The sequence below is a fragment of the Lissotriton vulgaris genome, chromosome 5, assembly GCF_964263255.1.
Source record: "Lissotriton vulgaris chromosome 5, aLisVul1.2, whole genome shotgun sequence".
Lineage (NCBI taxonomy): Eukaryota > Metazoa > Chordata > Amphibia > Caudata > Salamandridae > Lissotriton > Lissotriton vulgaris.
The window spans coordinates 1,294,179,021-1,294,199,459 of NC_141693.1; the positions used below are offsets into that span (position 1 = coordinate 1,294,179,021).

At 46.0% G+C, this 20,439-nt stretch overlaps 2 protein-coding genes across 2 annotated transcripts in view; one reads left to right on the forward strand and one right to left on the reverse strand.

The window, feature by feature from the left end:
- Positions 1 to 20,439, forward strand: part of LOC147712494 (uncharacterized) — a 708,529-nt gene that overhangs the window by 111,420 nt on the left and 576,670 nt on the right. The window lies entirely within an intron of this gene.
- On the reverse strand, positions 10,007 to 14,554 carry LOC147712496 (uncharacterized). The gene is made up of 2 exons (XM_086920347.1): positions 13,601 to 14,554; positions 10,007 to 10,474 (listed from the first exon to the last, which is right to left on the reverse strand). Exons 1-2 carry the CDS (start codon positions 14,552 to 14,554, stop codon positions 10,007 to 10,009), a joined length of 1,422 nt encoding a protein of 473 aa, XP_086776473.1.

Here is a 20,439-nt window from a genome sequence, read left to right on the forward strand (position 1 = left end):
TTTGTGGTAATTGCAAAAGTGACATAATGTCCATCTGAAATCGAAAAATGCAGGCCAAGAAATAATATTGCAGATTCCTTTTGTGGGAAACATTATCATAACTAAATAAAAATGAGTTCTTTTAGCATAATTTTGGGGTTCAAGGCAGTCAATTGTGGATTCATCAGTGTAGGTCACCACCCTTCATCTTCATCTGTATCCGGTGCCAAGGAAGCACTTCCTCCGATCTGGTCATTAGTCACCAGCTTCCGTCGTTCATCCGCCACCAATCCGGCCTGGTCTGGTTCCATCTTCCAAAAACAACAAACTAACATAAAAAATGAAAACAAAAAAGTAAAATAACAAAGGGAGTGGGAGGGGGGTGGGCCGACGCACACACCAAACACCACAACCCAACAACCTGAAACGAAAAAACGAATATCATTAATCTAGCAAAAATAAATTTTCCATTTAAAAAGCACCCCAAGTGCTTTTTATTGTCGAAAGAAACCTCCTAATTAATAAAAAAATGATTCTGAATTCAAGGAATGATTTAAATCATATTCTTTTAAATTTGTTTGGGCAAAATCCAATTTTTTCAAACACAGCCAGAAGGGCTGGGGCCTAGCAACTCCGAATCCTCTGAGAGACAGCCCCTCCCTTCAGAAAGATGTTCGCGCTCAGAGTTTTGAATCCGCTCCAAAAAATAAGCAGGAGCCGAGCTACAGTGCGATGTAATTTTGAATCACTGCCAAGTGCTGATCTCATTGCAGGAGCAAGGCTACTGCCAACTATTCTGTCCAAGCATCTCTAATCTCTAGTCAGGGAAGCTCACTTAGGCCTACTGTATTTATCTAACTCCAAGGGCCAAGCGTCTGCCAATTATTCTGCATGTGCAAGGATCCCTTATCTGAAGGCAATGAAGCTGTCTGCGCCGACAGCAAGGAAGAGCGACTTGACCCCCCTTACATAAACATTTCTCCGCGGAAAGAAATTGGAATATATCCAAGAATAACAAGCTGGCTCTCGCTGCTCTCAGAAGTTACCCACTGGGCCTCCTCCCTTACAAAGCTCCGAGCTGAGAACTGGTGCCTGGCTCATATCAGTCAAGGTCATTTCAAATTCTCTGTAACTCAAAACACATCTGTTCCCAGGCCAGAGAGCTAACCATTATTCTCTAACTAACCGAAGCAAAATTAAAACGTGATGAAAAGCATCCTAAAATCAATAATTAATAAGGACATATTTTTTGCAACTAAGTCACATGCTAGCATTTTAAAATAAATCTATCATAAAATCAGCTACTGGCTGAAAGGGAAAAAATAATTAGATGCAAACACATTTCATACTTCTTTTTGAAAATAACAACATGTAATTTTGCATTGCATAACCAAGAATGCATAATTTAGAGTGCAAGCATTTATACACTACATATTAAAAAGGGCCAGATTCAACATCATTTATTTTTCGAATAGCCAGTTTTTCTAACTGAGTGGGTTAACTTTCACACGCTATTCTAAGGGGCAGCTTGCATTGGAAAAAAAAAAAATAATCATGTATATATTCTAGAACACACATTTTATTTTTAAAAGCACACAGTTGCATTTCACTAATTAAAAGTACATTCTATGATGGGTCTGTTTTTATATTTTCGTTCTTTACAACCGCTAACGCACTAATTCTAAAACACTGGTTCGTGTGCCATCCACAGCTGAAATCCTTATCTCAATCCGACTGGTTGATTTATAACTTTCCGACCTTTAAGTCAGACACATAATACAAATAATATGTTCCAAGGCAAACCCACACAAATACGTGGACGCATTTCAGATAAAATGTTAAATGAACACAGCTTTTCTCTCTAAGCAAGATGTTACCATTTCGTCAGCAAGCTGACAAAGCACATAGGCAGAACCCAGCAACCAATGAAAGTCAAATCAAACCATCATTCATCTAAACAATCACCGACTTTTAGTGTCAGCTCACATAACCATGCATGTTAAACAGCATGTTAAAATAAATACTGCTGTCACAATTCAAGATATTAACCCTTTGGCAGCTCAAACACAATCATTCCCCAATGTCTGCAGTACATGGGAAATTCAAGAACTTATCACTCCACGTTTTCAAATAACACGCGCGCACATCTCCAAAACAATTTCCCCAAGCATTTGAAAGAGATCCAGCTCTCTCCTGCCTAACGCAACAATAACATGCTCTGTACAAGCCATATCCACATGGCGCTATTCACAAGCCATATTTATAAGAAAGTCAACAAGTTCAAAAAATGACATGCTCCTCACAAGGAATATATTCAAGGCGCAATTCACAAGGAACACAGCAAGTCAAAATGAGAACATGCACCTCACAAGCCATAATTACATGGCGCTATTCACAAGCCATATTTACAAGAAAGTCAACAAGTCACAATAATGACATGCTTTTCACAAGGCATATATACAAGGCGCATTTCACAAGGAACACAGCAAGTCAAAATGAGAACATGCTCCTCACAAGCCACATTTTACATGGCGCTATTTACAAGGAACTCCACAAGTCATATTACATTGAACACATTTCACATTGCACAGCATAAGCAGACGCAGCAAGCAATTTAATGGGCAATTTAAAAGCATTTTTCACACACATTTGTACAATTGGACCATCACAAAGATGTAATTGGCTCCCTCATGTAATGTCACCCTTCAAGCCTAACAGTTCAAACACCAAGATGAAAAGCATTTCTTCCACCCTGCATAAGTCAAATGCCATGATGTACTGCAATCTCCTTACACTGCAACTGTTCAAGCCCATAGGCCAATTTTCGCGCCAAGTGCAAACCATCAAGATAAATACCAATACAGCGCACACAGGCTTCGTAAACTGTTCGTCGACGCCAGATGTAACGACCGGGTTCTAGACCAGATGGGATCAGCTCCTGAGATCCCCTCCAACCCAGCCGGAACGTAACCACCTCCCTCCTCAGGAACCATCTATCCAGGCACCTGGGTACCTACCTGAGGATGGGGAACTCGCAATATACAAGCTCATATCATCAGAAACACCACTAAATCTATAGGGATACTAAGAATACTCACTGATTACTAAGGACATCCATGCCCTACACCACACTCATACCTCATAGTCTCGCGACCACATGGGTCCAGACTAATCTACCCTGGGGCAGTTCTGATTATCTACCATTATACACTGATTACCCTCAGTGCTCACTCAACACGCAATCTGGCGTACCATACACACTGCTCACCCTCAGTGCTCACTCGACACGCAATCTGGCGTGCCATTCACACACTGAGCTGCAGCCCCAGTGCTCTCTGTTTATCCGGTCCACAATCCGGCGGACCTACACACCGTATCCCCCCGGTGCTCACTCACTTACAACATGATCCACAATCCGGCGGATCTACACACTGACTACCCTCAGTGCTCACTCAAGCCCATCTATCTTTAGAGTCCCGTAAGACTGTTCTCTATCTTTAGAGTCCCGTAAGACTGTTCTCTATCTTTAGAGTCCCGTAAGACTGTTCTCTATCTTTAGAGTCCCGTAAGACTGTTTTTTTTACACAAGCCACAATCCTGTGGGTATACACACTGACCACAATCAGTGCTCTCACTAACGCCACTTATCAATGACAACCACTTTCCTATGAATACCTTCAGCTCTCTGTCTCTATGTTGGGAAGTCTCTCTCACTATTCACTAAGGGTTCGCTACTACAATAATATTATGGGATGGCCGAATCACTTAGTGTCAATAATTCCCTAGCTCAAGGGCTCCTCTCTCTCCCTAATTATTCAGACTTACCGGATCAGGGGCAGCATCTGTTCTGGCTGTAACATCTGACTAGAAGGAAAGGTTACCTGTGCTTTAGGAATAATAGGCACACACTGTATGCAGGAGTAAAAACGCTCTCTATCATAAGAACAACACATGCACACTAGTTCACTAAGAACTGGGGTATCTTTATTACAATAATGATAAAATACACATACACAAATCTGCGGGGTCTCTATGACTAACAGGAACTTTTAACACACCGCTGAAAGAAAAGGATTAGACATACAGTATGAGGACAAGGTTATCTGCGGGGTCTCTTGATTAACAGGAACTTTTAACACACCGCTGAAAGGAAAGGATTAGACATACAGTATGAGGACAAGGTTATCTGCGGGGTCTCTTGATTAACAGGAACTTTTAACACACCGCTGAAAGGAAAGGATTAGACATACAATATAACAGGGACAATGTTATCTGCAGGGTCTCTGTGACTAACAGGAACTTTTAACACACCGCTGAAAGGAAAGGATTAGACAAACAATAGCCTAGGGAATAAAGACAAGATTAAGGTGTAAGTGTAAAGCGGAGTAGTTTAGACTACCTCACCTATTAGAAGGAAGATTTCTCCCTGTCTCTGGTGGGATCAGGGCTCTCTCTGTCTCTCCCTCCGTCACCATAGCTTCACGCCTCTGGCTCAATTGCTCCAACTGACAGCCTCAACTCCTCCATCTGCTTTAATGCTCTCTTCAGCTTCAGCAATCATCTGCCTTCTTTCTCCATTCCAGAAAACCAATAGAACTGCACTGCACTCTGCAGCTCCAGCAGACATCCTACTCTCCACTCTTCAAGACCAAACTGACCACTCCTCCTCTCCTGCAATTCGCTAATATGGATTCCTCTCCTCCAGTGGAAAGCTCCAGCCAGCAGCCTCCTCCCACCAGGTCTATGCACCGGGCTCCTCGCTCTAGACGCTCCCACAGTGATCAGCTGCTTGTTTCGTCTAGAGACCTGAGCCCAGGGACACTTCTTGATTAGATTCCGCTCTGGCCGGTTCTCTCCGGTTCGCGTAGGGCGAATAACAGCTCAAAACCAAAATATTACCTTTCCCCTTGAAGCATCTCAGCTCTGCAGGGATAGAAAGCAAAATGGAGTCTCTCTAGTTCTGGGCCTTGTAGGCCTGAGAAGGATGAAATAACCCTTAGCTCTGTCAGAGTACCTACATAAACCATACCAATGTGTAATATAAAGTCAGGACCACAGGATCCACCCTCTACTATAGGCAAAATAATGAAAGGCAAAGCCAATAGGCAATAGATGGATTAGAATAAGGGATCTATCATCATATAAAGCAGCTATCCTCTTCTAGGTCTGGACAAAATGGCTTAAAAGGGCCAACACATCTAAGAATACAGATCCTAGATGTGAGCAAGCTTAAAGTCTTTATCACTCCGAAATAGAGCCAAAAAGCCTGTCAAGACAAGGGGGGATTTGGGACTTTCGGAGTTTTGGGATCAGGGTGATCTGTTTTATGTTTGTTGGCGGGTGAGTGGGTTGGACAGGACAGAAAGTGAGTCGGTTTTGGTCATTCAGTGGCCTTTCATGTGAGGCATTACCTGCAGATTCCTGTTTGTTTGCTTACTGTATTCTCTGCGATTGCTGTGGGGCATTGGGATTGTTCTATAGTTTACAGGATATACTCAAGGTTTGGTCGTATGGATAGGGGGGGGTAAACTTACTTGCATTACCTGGAATGTGAGAGCATTGAATCGTCCACAGAAAACTAGACAAATGTTGGCATTTCTGAACAGGCACGGAGCACAAGTTGCTTTCATACAGGAGACACATCTTAGGGGAAAGGCGGCTGAAACTGTGGGTAAACAATGGGCCGGCACTAGGCTGGCTTCAAATTACTCGCCATATGCACGCGGAGTTATGATTCTGATAAAAAAAATGTACCGTTTGTACCGCTGCATGAGGAGATTGACGAGAATGGTCGATATATCATATTACATGGCAGGCTATGTGGCACTCTGGTTACACTGATTAATGTTTATGGTCCAAATGCTGACGACCCCAAATTTTATGTCACGCTATGTAATAAGATTTACCTGCTGCCCCCATCGGCCATAATTTGTGGTGGGGATTTGAATGTCTCTCTTGATGGAGCGATGGACAGGAAACATGATATGATAGCCCTTATGTGCACAAGAGAGCAGCTGATGCAGTGCGAGATGGTATGGGCGGACTTGGAATGGTGGATGTTTGGCGATTGAAACATCCTGGGAGGAGAGAGGGCACTTGTTACACGTCAGCACATGACACGTGGTCGAGGCTGGACTATTGGTTGGTGACCCGGGATGTTGGCGGATGGGTGATGGATGTTGGACATCTGCCTCGAATGCTCTCTGATCATGGGCCCGTTTGTATGGAGGTGTGGATGCCGTCGCATGCACCGGCCCCCTTCTCCTGGAGACTGCCGGCGGGAACCTTGACTGACTTGGTATTGCGTGAGAGACTGAGGACGATTATTGAGGAATTCTTTGATAAGAATGTTGGGTCTGTTGAAAATATGTGTACGGTGTGGGAAGCCTTCAAAGTGACCATACGGGGAGCATGTATAGGCCTGCAATCGAGTGTGCTTACATCGCTGAGGGATGCTATGGCTAATTGGAGGGGGAATTGTTGTTGCTTGAGCGACAAATGGAGGAACTTCCTGAGGAGTCCTTGCTGGCCAGTATTCAGTTGAAAATCACTGAATATAACGATCTAGCGGATCAGGAGGTTAAATTCCTATCCAAGCAGACTAGGGCTCGTTATTATGGTGAGGGGGGACGTCCGGGGCGAGGGTTGGCGGATCGGATAAAAGACCCTTGGGCTAGACATTGTACAGTGCAGGAGATCGAGGACGGGGATACCACTGTCACTAGCGCGACTGGCATTCTGGACTGTTTTACCAAATATTATGAATAGATGTATGAGTATAAGGAAACGGCGGGGGAGGAAGAAATAGCACAATACTTTGAAGATATAGCGCTGGTCTGGCTCTCGAGGGGTCAACAGGAATTTCTTATGCATCATATAACAGAGGGGGAGTTTAGGGATGCGATAGCGGCCTTGCCGAATGGCAAGGCAGCTGGCACTGATGGGTTACCATCTGAATTTTATAAGGAATATGTGGATCTTTTGCTTCCACACCTGGCAATGGTTCTAGAGGAGGCGGTGGAACAGGGTCAGTTCCCTACTACAATGAGAGAAGCACTTCTGGTTGCACTGCCGAAACCGGGTAAACCGCAAAATAAGTGCGAGTCGTATCGCCATTGTCCCTTATGAATACCGATGTAAAAATCATAGCTAAAGTGTTGGCGGATCAGTCTGGTTTTATCCCCCTCCGATCTACCACTCACAATTTGAGAGCCCTATTTGCGGCGCTACATCTCCTCAAACCAGACTTGGCTGCGGTGGCTGTCATGCTAGACGCCGCGAAAGCCTTCGACTCAGTCGCATTGCGGTATATGATCGCGATACTACATCGTATGGGAGTGCCGTTTTTCTTTACGTCACTGGTAATGCTTCTCTACACGAATCCAATAGCAAGCGTACGGGTAAACGGACATGTATCAGCTCCGTTCCCTGTGTGGCGAGGGACCAGGCAGGGCTGTCCCCTATCGCCTTTACTATTTGCTCTTGTGATGGAGCATCGGGCGTGTGTTCTGAGGCAGAGATATGCGGACGCTGCCCTGAAGTTCCCTCTTCGGTCTCTGGCGCTATCTATGTACGCCGACGATATGGTCCTCTATGTGCGAGAGCCTGCGCAACATCTTGAATCCATACTACGGGAATTCATTCGGTTTGGCCATCACTCGGGTCTTTCCATAAACTGGGAGAAATCTATTATGCTGCCACTCACTGATGTTACGACCCCCTTTCCCTTGGAACTCCCGTTGGAATGGGCTACGGAGCCGGTGCGTTACCTGGGGATTTGGGTGCATAGGGAAAGTCAGGAAGTTATTCGAGCTAACTATGGAGTGGCTATCTCTAAACTGGAGGACCAGGTGGCACGTTGGATTCGGCTCCCTCTCACCTTCGCTGATCGTGTATCTCTGATAAAAATGGTGGTCCTTCCGAAATTTTTATATCTTTTTGTTAATATTCCTCTCCCGCTGAAGTCGCATTTCTTTGCCAGACTGCAATCTTTGTTGATAGCCTTAACCTGGGCCGGTAAGAAACAGCGAGTGAAATGGGATGTACTGACTAAGCCGTATGACTTGGGGGGCTTTGCCATCCCAGACATGAAACTATACTATCTATGCGCCCAGGCGCAGTTTGCCGCCTACTGGCTGTCGGCCCCACCGTATACGCCACACGTGGCACTCGAGGCCAGTGCAGTCATACCCATTCCACTGAAGGCAATGATAGTCAACAATCACTAACGCTTGGCGAGAGTTGGGTAAACAAGCAAACAGACTGCCGTTGTATGCCCCTGACATGCCACTGCTGTATCACACAGAGATTTCGGTCACCCGTGAAATTGGGGCTTTGCAGATCCTACAGGGTGCGGGGCTCAACACAATTGGGAATCTTTTTCCAGGTGCCTCGTTCCTCTCATTGCAGGCTATGACGGACCGCTCTCTGAACACTGTTATGTCTACGTTTATATACGTCCGGCTTCGGGCTGCCATACACACCTTATATCCTACGTATCCGGAGGAACCATTGACGCTGGGAGCGCTGCAATTGCTATACACTGCACCAGATAGAGTGAAATTACTCTCCAGGCTCTACCGAGCCTAGCAGGAGGACGAGGGTGGAGGCGCGGTAACAGTCAGGGCTAGATGGGACGGGTGACTGCCAGACCCGCTAACAGATGATGAGTGGTCTGAGTGCTGCTCCATGACCGGGGGGTTTGTGGCCAACAGCAACTTTCGCCTTATTCATTATAAATTTTTGCACCAATGGTACTATACGCCAGTTCAGTTAGTTAGGTATGGTCTCAGAGAGACGTCTCAATGTGTCCGGTGTGGGATGGACGATGCGGACTTTGTACATCTGGCCTGGGGTTGTGCGCGTGTGTATGCTTTCTGGGTTGCTGTGACTGAGGCACTCTCTAAAATGACGTCAGCTGAGGTTGCGCTGGACATCCGACTGTGCTTGTTGGGATTGGCCTCCGGTGTGCCAGCGGGTGTGAGACGGTTGATAGTACTGGCATTACAGATTGCTAAACGCAGAGTGACTATGGCCTGGGGGGGGAGACGAGCACCAGATGTTCAACTATGGCTGAAAGATATGGCATACTGCAGGGATCAACTGGTTTGCTATCATGAGGGGCTTCCTGCAAAGTCGCGACCACGTGATATCTGGGCCCCGTTTACGGCGTATATGCCCTCCCTGGCTGAAGATGGTAGCGCTGGCAGTATGAGTGGGGGGTTCGTCGAATGGAGAGGGAGGCTCAATGTAACCTGGTGCGAGTGGTGATGACTCCATGGTGGTACTCGATTCGTGTTACGCCATCCCCCGTCCACAGGTTGTCTCTTGAGAATTAACTGCATGGACATGTGACTGTGTCATACGTGCACCAACGCCTTGCTCTGCATGCCGGGCTGGACGATCCTGGGTTATGAGATGTGTTTACCTGATCTACTGAACAGATGAATAATGTTTATTGCTTGTCCTATGACCTTCTGTACCCAATGAAACTGCCAAGACCTGGATCCTGGGGTGAGGGGTGGAGGGTTGTTGGGGTTTCGCATGGTTAGTTGTATAAAATCACAAAATGAGACCGCATTTACTGTGTGTGTGTGGCGCCCCGGGGTTGCTCTGTACGCTGACTGGGTTTGTGGGTGGGGCTACGCCCCCGTCTAATAGACTTACAGACACCGGTACTCTGGGTAACGCTGGTTTTATTAATTTAAATATATGTTTTCGGTGTACTGGTTTCCGGTAGTAAGGCAATGCTGACTCGGCCTCGTCTGAGAGTCTCTGGTGGCGTTTCTCCACAGCTGTTCGTCTAACGTCCCGGTGGATTCTGGGACAGGTGGTCCAGGCGTTCACCTCCACGATGTCGGGACGTCTCCGCCATGCAGGGAGGAAAGAGAACAGCGTTTTAGTTTACTGGTTTCGGACCAATACACGGGGAAGGGGGTGAGGACTGCACACATGCACAATTCTCCGTCTATATCCTATAGTGCCGGGTAGTGAGGGGAGGGTAGTGCATAGGGTGTGAGTGACGACTTTACTTTCGTGGTTTAACCCACTTAAATCCCGCCCAGCCTGAAAGCCGTGATCGTACCTCTGGTAGCCACACTTCCCTCGATGAAGTGTGGCTGGGCGAAGCGCCTTCCTGTTGGCCTACTGGCTTGTCGTTTTCTTCCTTTGGCTCTCCACTCTCCGTACTCCTCGTCTCTCCTTCCTGTGGTTCCTCCGGCTTCCGAACCTGTTCCGCTGACCCTTCCTGCTCCTGGCTCTGTTCCTTCGAAGTCCACTCGTCTGCTTCCTCTCCTCGTCCGCCACGTACTCCTCCTTCGCCTTCGGGTGTATAACACACCTGTGAGAGGTCCTGGGCGGCTTTTACCTGAGCTGAGGGGGCGTAACCGGTGACGTGTTCATTGTCCAACTCCGCCCAATTAAAGTAGCAGGAATCGCCAGCGTCCTCCGGATCCGTATCGTAGGGTTCTTCACTGCGTCGCCAAGTTCCAGTATGCTGTTTAAAGAGAGGCGAAACAGGTAAGCCAGGTGGATCTGAATCCTCCTCCCCGTCACACACCTCCCCCCTAGGATTCTCCCGATCGGGGAGAGGAAACCTGGAGAGATAATCGGCATTGGCATTGTCTTTACCCTTACGATGGAACACTTGGAAAGAAAAGGGTTGTAACGATAAGAACCACCTCATGACTCTGGGATTATTGGAGGCGTTGCGACTCATCCACTGGAGGGGGGCATGATCGGTGTACAGCTGAAAGGTGTGACCCTCCAGGTAATACCTCAGTTTATCCACAGCCCACTTGATCGCCAAACACTCTTTCTCGATCGTAGGATACTTCACCTCCCTGGGGAACAGTTTCCTACTAATATACAGAATGGGATGCTCAAGCCCCTCGTCCGTCAACTGTGACAACACAGCCCCAATCCCGAAGTCGGAGGCGTCTGTGTAGAGAATGAATGGTTTAGCGAAGTCAGGGGATGTCAACACCGGACGGTAAGTAATCGCCTTTTTGAGAGTTGAAAATGCGTTTCTCATCTCCGGTGTGGGATACAAGAAGTCAGTCTTTGAGGTCTGCTTCTTCAGAGTATTGGTAAGAGGAGCTGCAATGTCGGAGAAAGAAGGGATAAATCTCCGATAATATCCCACTAAACTGAGAAAAGCCCTCATCTCACGGACACTGGTGGGAAAAGGGGTGTCCGCTATGGCACGAACTTTTTCATCTTGAGGTTCAATGAGTCCGCGTCCCAAGACATATCCCAGGTATTTCACCTTCTGGAACCCGATCCTCGACTTTTTGGAGTTGATGTGTAGACCCGCTTTTGAGAGCTGTAGTAGGATGGTTTCTAAGTGTCGGAGGTGAGTCTCCCAGTCTGGACTAAAGATGATGATGTCGTCCAAGTAAGCGGAACTGTATGCCTGGTGTTCTCGTAGGACTTCATTCATTAACCTCTGGAAGGTCGCAAGAGTCCCATGTAACCCAAACGGAAGTACCGTAAATTCAAATAAACCGTCAGGTGTTGAGAATGCAGTTTTCTTGCGATCTTCCTCCCGTAATGGCACCTGCCAGTACCCCTTGGTGAGATCCAGGGTAGTGATGAATCTGGCCTCCCCCAACTTCTCGATCAGTTCGTCTATCCTGGGGATGGGGTAGGCATCAAACGCTGAAACTGCATTGAGGGCCCGGAAGTCCATGCAGAACCTGCTACTCCCGTCTGGTTTGGGCACCATCACGATCGGCGAGGACCAGTCGCTTCTTGAGGGACGTATGACTCCTAAGCGGAGCACCTCCTTCACCTCCTTGCTTATGGCTTCTCTTTTGGCAGCGGGTATCCTATATGGTCGTTGTTTCACAATGGTCCCTTTAGGGGTTTCGATTCTGTGTTCGGCCAGAGTCGTGGATCCCGGGAGGTCTGAAAATATGTCTGCACATCTGTTGAGAACTTCATGTAATCCTTCTCGTTGCTCCTGGTATAACTCTTCGTTAATGACCAGCTGGGACACTGTGTTTTCTTTCCGGTTCTCTTTCTCTGTGAAGGCTATGAGGGGAGGGGCGCCGAGCCACTTCTTCAGGACATTGATGTGAAAGACCTGACTCCTCCTATTCGATAGTTGTAGCCGGTATGTTGTTTTCCCGATGGTTTCGATGACCCGATAGGGCCCTTGCCACTCCGTTTGAAACCGCTTTGTGGTGGAGGGTAGCAAGACTAAGGCCCAGTCGTTTAGTTCGAGCTTTCTCCATTTCTTCCCCTTGTCATAGTGACTCTTTTGTTTGGATTGGCTCTTCTCTAGTTCTGCAAAGGCGAGCTCCCGAATTTTCCCAATCTGGTTTTTAAGAGTCTGGCTATATTCAAGCAAGGTTTTCGTTTCTCCAGTAGGTTCGGCCTCCCAATACTCCTTTGTCATGTCTAATAGACTCCTAGGTTGTCTTCCATACAACATCTCAAACGAAGAACATCCAAGGCTGCTTTGGGTTTGGCCTCTGATAACATAAAGTGCCAGTGGAAGTAAGCGGTCCCAGTCTTTTTGATTGGCAGTGAGCATTTTCTTTAGTATGCTTTTCAGGGTCCCATTATATCGTTCCACAAGCCCATCTGTCTGAGGGTGGTATATTGATGTCTTGATTTGATGTAGGTTCAACATCTGACAGACTTCTTTCATAACCCGGGACATAAAGGGGGTTCCTTGGTCCGTTAATATTTCCTTCGGGAAGCCAACCCGTGAAAATAGTTCGAGGAACTTCTCTGCAATGTTCTTGGAGGTTGGTGTTTTTAAGGGAAAAGCTTCGGGGTATCTGGTGGCATAATCTACAATGACGAGAGCATATTGGTTACCTCTACTTGTTCGTGGGAGAGGACCTATGAGGTCCATTGCCACCCTCTCGAATGGTGTCCCGATTATGGGTAGTGGTTGTAACGGGACAGCCGGGGGTTTCTGTATGTTCTTGCGTTGACACACATCGCAGGTTTGGCAGTGTGTTTTGATGTCTTGATAGACTCCCGGCCAATAAAAATTCCTCAGAATGTTTTGGGTGGTTTTCTCGCTGCCTGTGTGCCCTGCGAGGAGATGGGTATGAGCGTAGAACATGATCTGTTCTCTAAAACACACTGGGACAAGGAGCTGCTTAGGTTCGTTCTCTTTCGCCTGTCGATATAACAGCTCATCCTGGATTACGAATCTAGGATACCTGGGGTTTGGGTTATCTTGATCTGCATGGGCCTGTTCCCACGCGTTGAACAGAGTACTGTCATTGGCTTGTGCAAATTGAAAACTTCGATCCCCCTCCCAGGGATCAGGGGCTTTAAGCACCGGTTTTGAGTCTATGCTCTCCTTTTTCAGTCTTTTTGAAAACAGATCTAGAAAGTGAGGGTTATCAGTTCCAAGCAGGAGCTCTTCTGGTAGATTGTTCATTATTCCGACCTTTACTACAACCTGTCGCCCTCCCTCTAACTCTAAAGGAACATAGGCGACCCGGTAGCTCTTCACATCCCCGTGCACACACTTAATGTTAACTAGGGTCTCTGGCATTATCTGGGATTCACACACAAACTTGCCTTGCATCACGGACTGTTTACACCCCGAATCTAACAGAGCTTTAACTGTTTTTCCATTCACTTGGACACTCACGTGATATGCGCCTCCGAGTTCTGCTGAAAACATAACGGCTCGAGGCAAGTAGCCGACCTCCTTGGGTTCCTCCTGCATTCTCTTCTTCGGACAAAATCTAGCGATGTGGCCCCATGTGCCACAATCAAAGCATTGAGGGCCTCTCGATGGGGAGATATCCGGGTTCAGAGGTCTGGGAACAGGAATCCCGGGAGGAGGTCTTGGTTTCCGCTCTATTCGAACAGGAGGTTTTACGTTTTTTTCCGTTTCCATGGGGTGTAACTTTGGCTGAGCACGTGCATATGTGGAAGCCATTTCCATGGCTTGTGCGGTGGTCAGATTTGAATGTTGCCGTAACCAGCGTTGGGTCCCAAACGGCAGAGCCTCGAGATACTGCTCCAGGTATATTTTGTCCATTATGGCTTCTTTTGTACTTTGGGCTGGAGTCAACCATTTGTCAGCAGCCGCCTTCAAACGGAAAAACAGTGTCTTTGGGTTTTCGCCTGGGGTTCCTCTGTCCTTTCGGAAGCGGACACGGTATGCTTCCGTGTCCAGCCCCAGGTGGTCTAGGATAATGGTCTTGATCTGAGCATACGGCGTCTGTCCATTTCCATTGGCCACTTGATATGCGGCCTGCGCTTCCCCCGTTAACAATGGGGCAAGGAAAAACGGCCATTTTTCCAACGGCCATCCGCAAGCTAGTGCAACTCTTTCAAAATTGATTAGGAAGGCATCTGGATCTTCCCCTGCTACATACTTTTGTAGAGATATTCCAGATGGGGTGGGATTGGTTTGTCTTACTTCCCTTACTGGGGTGCCTGTTGTGTCTATCCTTATCGGTTGAATTTCCCCGAGGGTTTTTACCACACTGTCTCTGAGAGCGTCTCTGTCGGCCTGTGCGGTAGCTATTTGCTGTTCTACAGCCCAGCCCAATTGTTCCTGTCCCTTCACTAAACGTTGAAGAAGTTCTTCCATCTTTGGTTCCCAGATGGCTATTGGCGTGCCCGCATTCTCCACCACTTGTGGCGCCCCGGGGTTGCTCTGTACGCTGACTGGGTTTGTGGGTGGGGCTACGCCCCCATCTAATAGACTTGCAGACACCGGTACTCTGGGTAACGCTGGTTTTATTAATTTAAATATACGTTTTCGGTGTACTGGTTTCCGGTAGTAAGGCAATGCTGACTCGGCCTCATCTGAGAGTCTCTGGTGGCGTTTCTCCACAGCTGTTCGTCGAACGTCCCGGTGGATTCTGGGACTGGTGGTCCAGGCGTTCACCTCCACGATGTCGGGACGTCTCCGCCGTGCAGGGAGGAAAGAGAACAGCGTTTTAGTTTACTGGTTTCGGACCAATACACGGGGAAGGGGGTGAGGACTTCACACGTGCACAATTCTCCGTCTATATCCTATAGTGCCGGGTAGTGAGGGGAGGGTAGTGCATAGGGTGTGAGTGACGACTTTACTTTCGTGGTTTAACCCACTTAAATCCCGCCCATCCTGAAAGCCGTGATCGTACCTCTGGTAGCCACACTTCCCTCGATGAAGTGTGGCTGGGCGAAGCGCCTTCCTGTTGGCCTCCTGGCTTGTCGTTTTCTTCCTTTGGCTCTCCGCTCTCCGTACTCCTCGTCTCTCCTTCCTGTGGTTCCTCCGGCTTACGAACCTGTTCCGCTGACCCTTCTTGCTCCTGGCTCTGTTCCTTCGAAGTCCACTCGTCTGCTTCCTCTCCTCGTCTGCCACGTACTCCTCCTTCGCCTCCGGGTGTATAACACACCTGTGAGAGGTCCTGGGCGGCTTTTACCTGAGCTGAGGGGGGGTAACCGGTGACGTGTTCATTGTCCAACTCCGCCCAATTAAAGTAGCAGGAATCGCCAGCGTCCTCCGGATCCGTATCGTAGGGTTCTTCACTGCGTCGCCAAGTTCCAGTATGCTGTTTAAAGAGAGGCGAAACAGGTAAGCCAGGTGGATCTGAATCCTCCTCCCCGTCACAGTGTGTTACTACTATAAGATACAAGTGGAGCCTGGAGCATTGATTGGTGTCTGCTTCCGCATATATCGTAAGGTGATGCCAAATGCCATTGCTTGTATGCTTCGTTTTTCATTGCTATCAAATTGCTTGCAGCCGGCCCTATCTATGGGTTGTAGGCACGCTGCTGTGTACTTGTATCATTTGCAATAAAGGTCTTCCAAAAAAAAAAAAAAAAATTTCATTTTAGATTCAAGTTTCCTCAACTCAATCATGCGATTCCCCCCTCTTTCCCTCTGGGGTACTGAATCTAACACACAGAATTTGAGGAGGTTTTGGCTGTGTACTTCATGAAAATGGCGAGCAACCGGGTACTGCCTATCGTTGTTGGAGATTACTCTTAGATGTTCGAGAACTCGTAATTTAGCTTTCTTGGTAGTACTTCCAATATAATAGAGATCACAAGGACATCTCAACGCATACACTGCGAACTCAGTGTCACAGGAGAAATGTCTAGTGATTTTAAACGCTGGCTTGTCTTTCCTCAATTATACAGTTTTACAGTTCTGACTGTACTTGCATGCCTTGCACTGCATACAAGTAAAAAAACCTTCAACAGGATTGTTCCTCTTAGTCTCTTTTATTGAGCTTGTCGTCAGAGTATCTTTAAGTGACTTGCATCGTCTGAAAGTGATAGATGGGTATAATCCCACGTACTCATTGAGGTCCTCATCTGTTCTCAATACTTCCCAAAATGTATTTAAGCTGTTCTATACCTCCCAAGCCTGGTTGTGGTACGTTGTTATAAACCTTAGCTTCTTATCTGTTTCTTTAATTTCTTTAGATTTATTCAAAAGGTCATCCCTGCTGAGATTCTTCACCTTCTCGGCTGACGCTAAGATAGTGTCTTCTTTATAACCCCTGTCTCTAAATCTTTTGCACATAATTTCTTCTTCTTTCATGTAGTCCTCAGTAGATATATATTTATGTGTATATATTTGATTTTCTTTCAAGGTTATTCTCTTGCTTTATTGGTATTCTGTTTGTTCAACAGACATGATTTGGGTAAAGTTTGAAAACTATTCTAAGTTTCTGTTTATTTAAATACAAAAAATAGGAGCAGAGTCCACAGTCTGTGAGGTTCTATCCTGAGCAGCGCATCTTCTATAAGTACTGCTCGCTATTCTGATACAAGCATGTGGATCTATGAAAGATTCAATACTGGAGAAAAAAAACTAGTTACCTACCTGTACACTATGGTTCTCCAGTATTATCTTTCATAGATTCACATGCGACCCTCCCACCTCCCCGTTACTCAGGTAGACCTCTTATCTCTAGATATATCCTTGGCTCTCACTCGGGCTGGAAATCTGAGGTATGATGGCTCTGCTGGGGAGTGTGAGGTCAGGGCTGGCAGCAGATTGGCTGAGTTTTGGTCCAAATAATGAGGAGGTTTGGCAACCAAATATTATGGTCCCCTATGGGATTTTCTGTGCAGTGTTTTACTCTGTGATACTACTATAGTCATTCTGTTACCGTGAGACTCCCACCATGACGACGAGGAAGATACAAGCATGCAAATCTATGAAAGATAATACTGGAGAACCATAGTGTACAGGTAAGTAACTAGTTTTATATATAATATTAATAGGTATAAAGGGAGCATAAAGGCCAGTATGTTATCACCTTCTACTCCTTCAGGGACCAGTGAAAAGCAAACATTGTCACACCTATTTCTTTCATCCAAATATGTTACTTTGACTTGTACATGCCTGTAGTCTTGCGCTCAGTCAGTTGCTGCTGTAATATTCTGCTTAATTTAGGTCAGTTAGGTCAGACATTCCATTGTAGTGAGTTTTGAGTGGAACGTTGCAAGATCCGTCTTTATCAAAACCCGATTCTGAGATGTTTTAGATGTTGTCATTTCTACCGGTGACATGAAAGTTCTGATGCCAGATAGCTCCTTAAATATATTCTATATTCTGGGGCCTGGTCTCTCATAGTTTTCTGCGACATGCTGGTAACTTCCTCATTGAAGAGGAGCTGGCGGGCAGATTTAGACATGTGGATCTCATAGCAGGGGTAGTCCTGCATAGGTGTAAAAGAGGCGTTTGCAGGCACTGAAGAAATGGACAGTCGTGTGCTGTACCAGTGAAGCTTTGGTCTGGATATCTCTGGTTTGAGCACTGAGTATTCCAGGCCAACAAAACTATATTTGGTACTGGAATAATTATCAGACACAAGTCCCCTTTGACTGTCTTTCATAAGGTCACTACCTGCGTGGGGTAGCATGCTGGCATAAAAGTTCCACTCCCTGGTCTTGGCAATATGTCTCAATTTAACAGTGATCTATGCAACCTGTTAGAGTTGCATGCATAGTAGGGACTGGTGTCCTCAGTAGACTAGGCAAGGCAGTGAAGCCTCTCCTTGTAACTAAAAGTTCTAGCATAGTCATTAAAAGGAGTCTTCTTTGGTCATGGACCTTTGGTTGTCGGCTGAAAGGCTATGAAAGGCGATAGCATCAGCAACAAGTTTCAATGAGAGTGAAACCAATTTGGCTCCACAATAACGACAGAGAGATTGGAGTCCGAACCATGAAGATTGTTTTAGCTGATTTAGTAGAACTTACAAATCGACAAATTAATCAATTTATAATTGTGCAATCTGAATTTGTATATTGTAACGAAAAAGATGCAAAATATGACAATTAAGAGAGCACAGAATAAAACGTATATTTGTTCCATAAGGGAACTTAGCTATTCTAAATAAAGCATTGAAAGTGGCAAAGGGGAGTTTAAAGAGGAAGGTATCAGCATCAAAAAAACTAAATTAAGATTCTCGGGAAGGAAATGGGCATTCATGCATGTAACTCAGTACCCTTGGCAGGGCAATCAGGAGAGTTCGAGAAAGGTCTTCTCTTAGGGAATTGAGGACAGAATCTGCAAAACTATGCTAAGGAACACACAATTAATACACAATAGAAGGTTCTGGAAATTACTCTCCACCTACTCCCTCTGGATGGTCTAATCATGAAATCCTGTTCTCTGGGAGCAAGTAGACTCCCCAGGTTCCCAGGGTCAGACAAAGAGGTACACAGCCCCAGGGCCGTCAAGTTAGCGACAGTTTGGTTGGCCTGGTACAGGAGGCTCTCTCCCATCCCACATGCTGTATATCCACATCCAGAATTCAATTAGGCTAAATAATCTAATAGTTCACAACAATACACAAGCTTTATTATAATTAACAAGTGCTTCATGAGACTGCACCTGAACTGGAGGAAAAACATGAAACTTGCAATGCATTTGTTTTTTGTTTTTTATTAATTTTTTTATTAAATCATACTGGTCACACTTTACATTGACTCTTGAATCAAGTAGAACAATTATGGAGACTTGATAGTTACATATTATAACACACCTTATACAGCAAGACATGATATTTATTCCAATTATGGTGATGTTGGATTGTTTTGGGAAGGAAGAACAGGAGGGTCATATATGTATCCACGATACGCATTCCATCTGTCCAAAATAGAAATCCATTTTTGGGGGCAGCCACAAGCAACATAAACAGTTTTTTCCCTGACCATACACCAGTCCATATCCGCTTTCCAAGCTTCAAGCTTAGGCGATGCTGGTGCCCCCCTTAGTCGTGCGATATTTCTTTTGGCTACCATTTGACCCAAAGTTGCCCATAGTTTATGCTTACTGTTAAGATCTGTGGGTTCCCACACGTTCAGTAGACACCTCTTGGCTTTAGGCCTAATCCCAATTTACAACAATTCCCTCATACACTCATGTACCTTCTTCAAATATTTCTGTACCAGCCCACACTCCCATATAATGTGCCGAAGGAGCCCTCTAGGCCACACAGTCTCTTGCATAGCCCATTAGTCACCCTACCTGCAATGCATTTATTAAAGAAATCATTTGAGTGGCTGATGCCTAGGCCCAAGTCATATCAAGCTTTAAGAGAAAAGACGGCGACAAAACGTGTACTATTAGCATAAGAGAATACCATGATTATTATACTATTATATTTGTGACTCTCACTGCAGGTTAATACAGCCATAGAAAGTTATTTGATTATTATGGTGCACACAGATTAACATTGTTTTTGTATAATCTGTAATTATGATGTATAGGTGTATGAAGTGCTAAATTGTGCTGGTTAAATTACAGACGCTCACACAAAAGGCAGTCTGCCGGTCCAAAGCTCTGGCTGTCTGAAGGTATCAGGGCCTTACCTCGCCTCTGGGCCCACTCCGCAATGAAATGAAAATGTATACAGCACACTAAAACACAACGGTGTCTAGAAGCCTCAAGAATCTGGATTAAGAAGTAGAAACAGCAACATACCTTTTGTTGTTGAACAGCCAAGTTTTCAACGATTTCCGAAATGACAAAAGATCAATTTTCATTTTAACAGAGGTGGGAAGAGCGTTCGAGATTCTAGCAGGACCAACTATAAAACCTCTTCCGCCCCAACTGTCAATTTTAATTTTCTGGATAACAAGATTAAGGGCCGAAGACGATCTGAGTTGCTGAGGGGGGCATATCTACGGATTGTATTCTTAAAAAAGTCAGGGCCCTGACCTAGTTGAGCCTTAAAGGCAATACAGAGTGATTAAAAGGAATTTGTTTCATGAGATGATAAGGTTAACCATGGATAGAGGAGGGAGGGCTGCTCTTATCCTATTAGATCTGTTTGAAGCCTTCGACACGGTGAACCACAATATCTTCATTGACCGTCTCGCAGCCATTGGGATTGGCGGCATGGCCCTAAAACTTTTGTCCTCCTTTCTTTTCAATAGAGAGTAGTTTGTAAAGATTGACGGGTTTAGGTCAGAGGAGTTCTCTCTCCTATGTGGAGTTCCTCAGAGTTCGTCTTTGAGCCCAAC

What these genes read in the sequence shown, in the direction of transcription:
- LOC147712496 (XM_086920347.1), bottom strand. Translation starts at nt 14,554, where the DNA reads ATGGAAGAACTTCTTCAACGTTTAGTGAAGGGACAGGAACAATTGGGC. An exon ending in AACTCGGAGGCGCATATCAC is followed by an intron (nt 10,475 to 13,600) that starts GTGAGTGTCCAA and finishes CTCTTTAAACAG; the next exon opens with CATACTGGAACTTGGCGACG.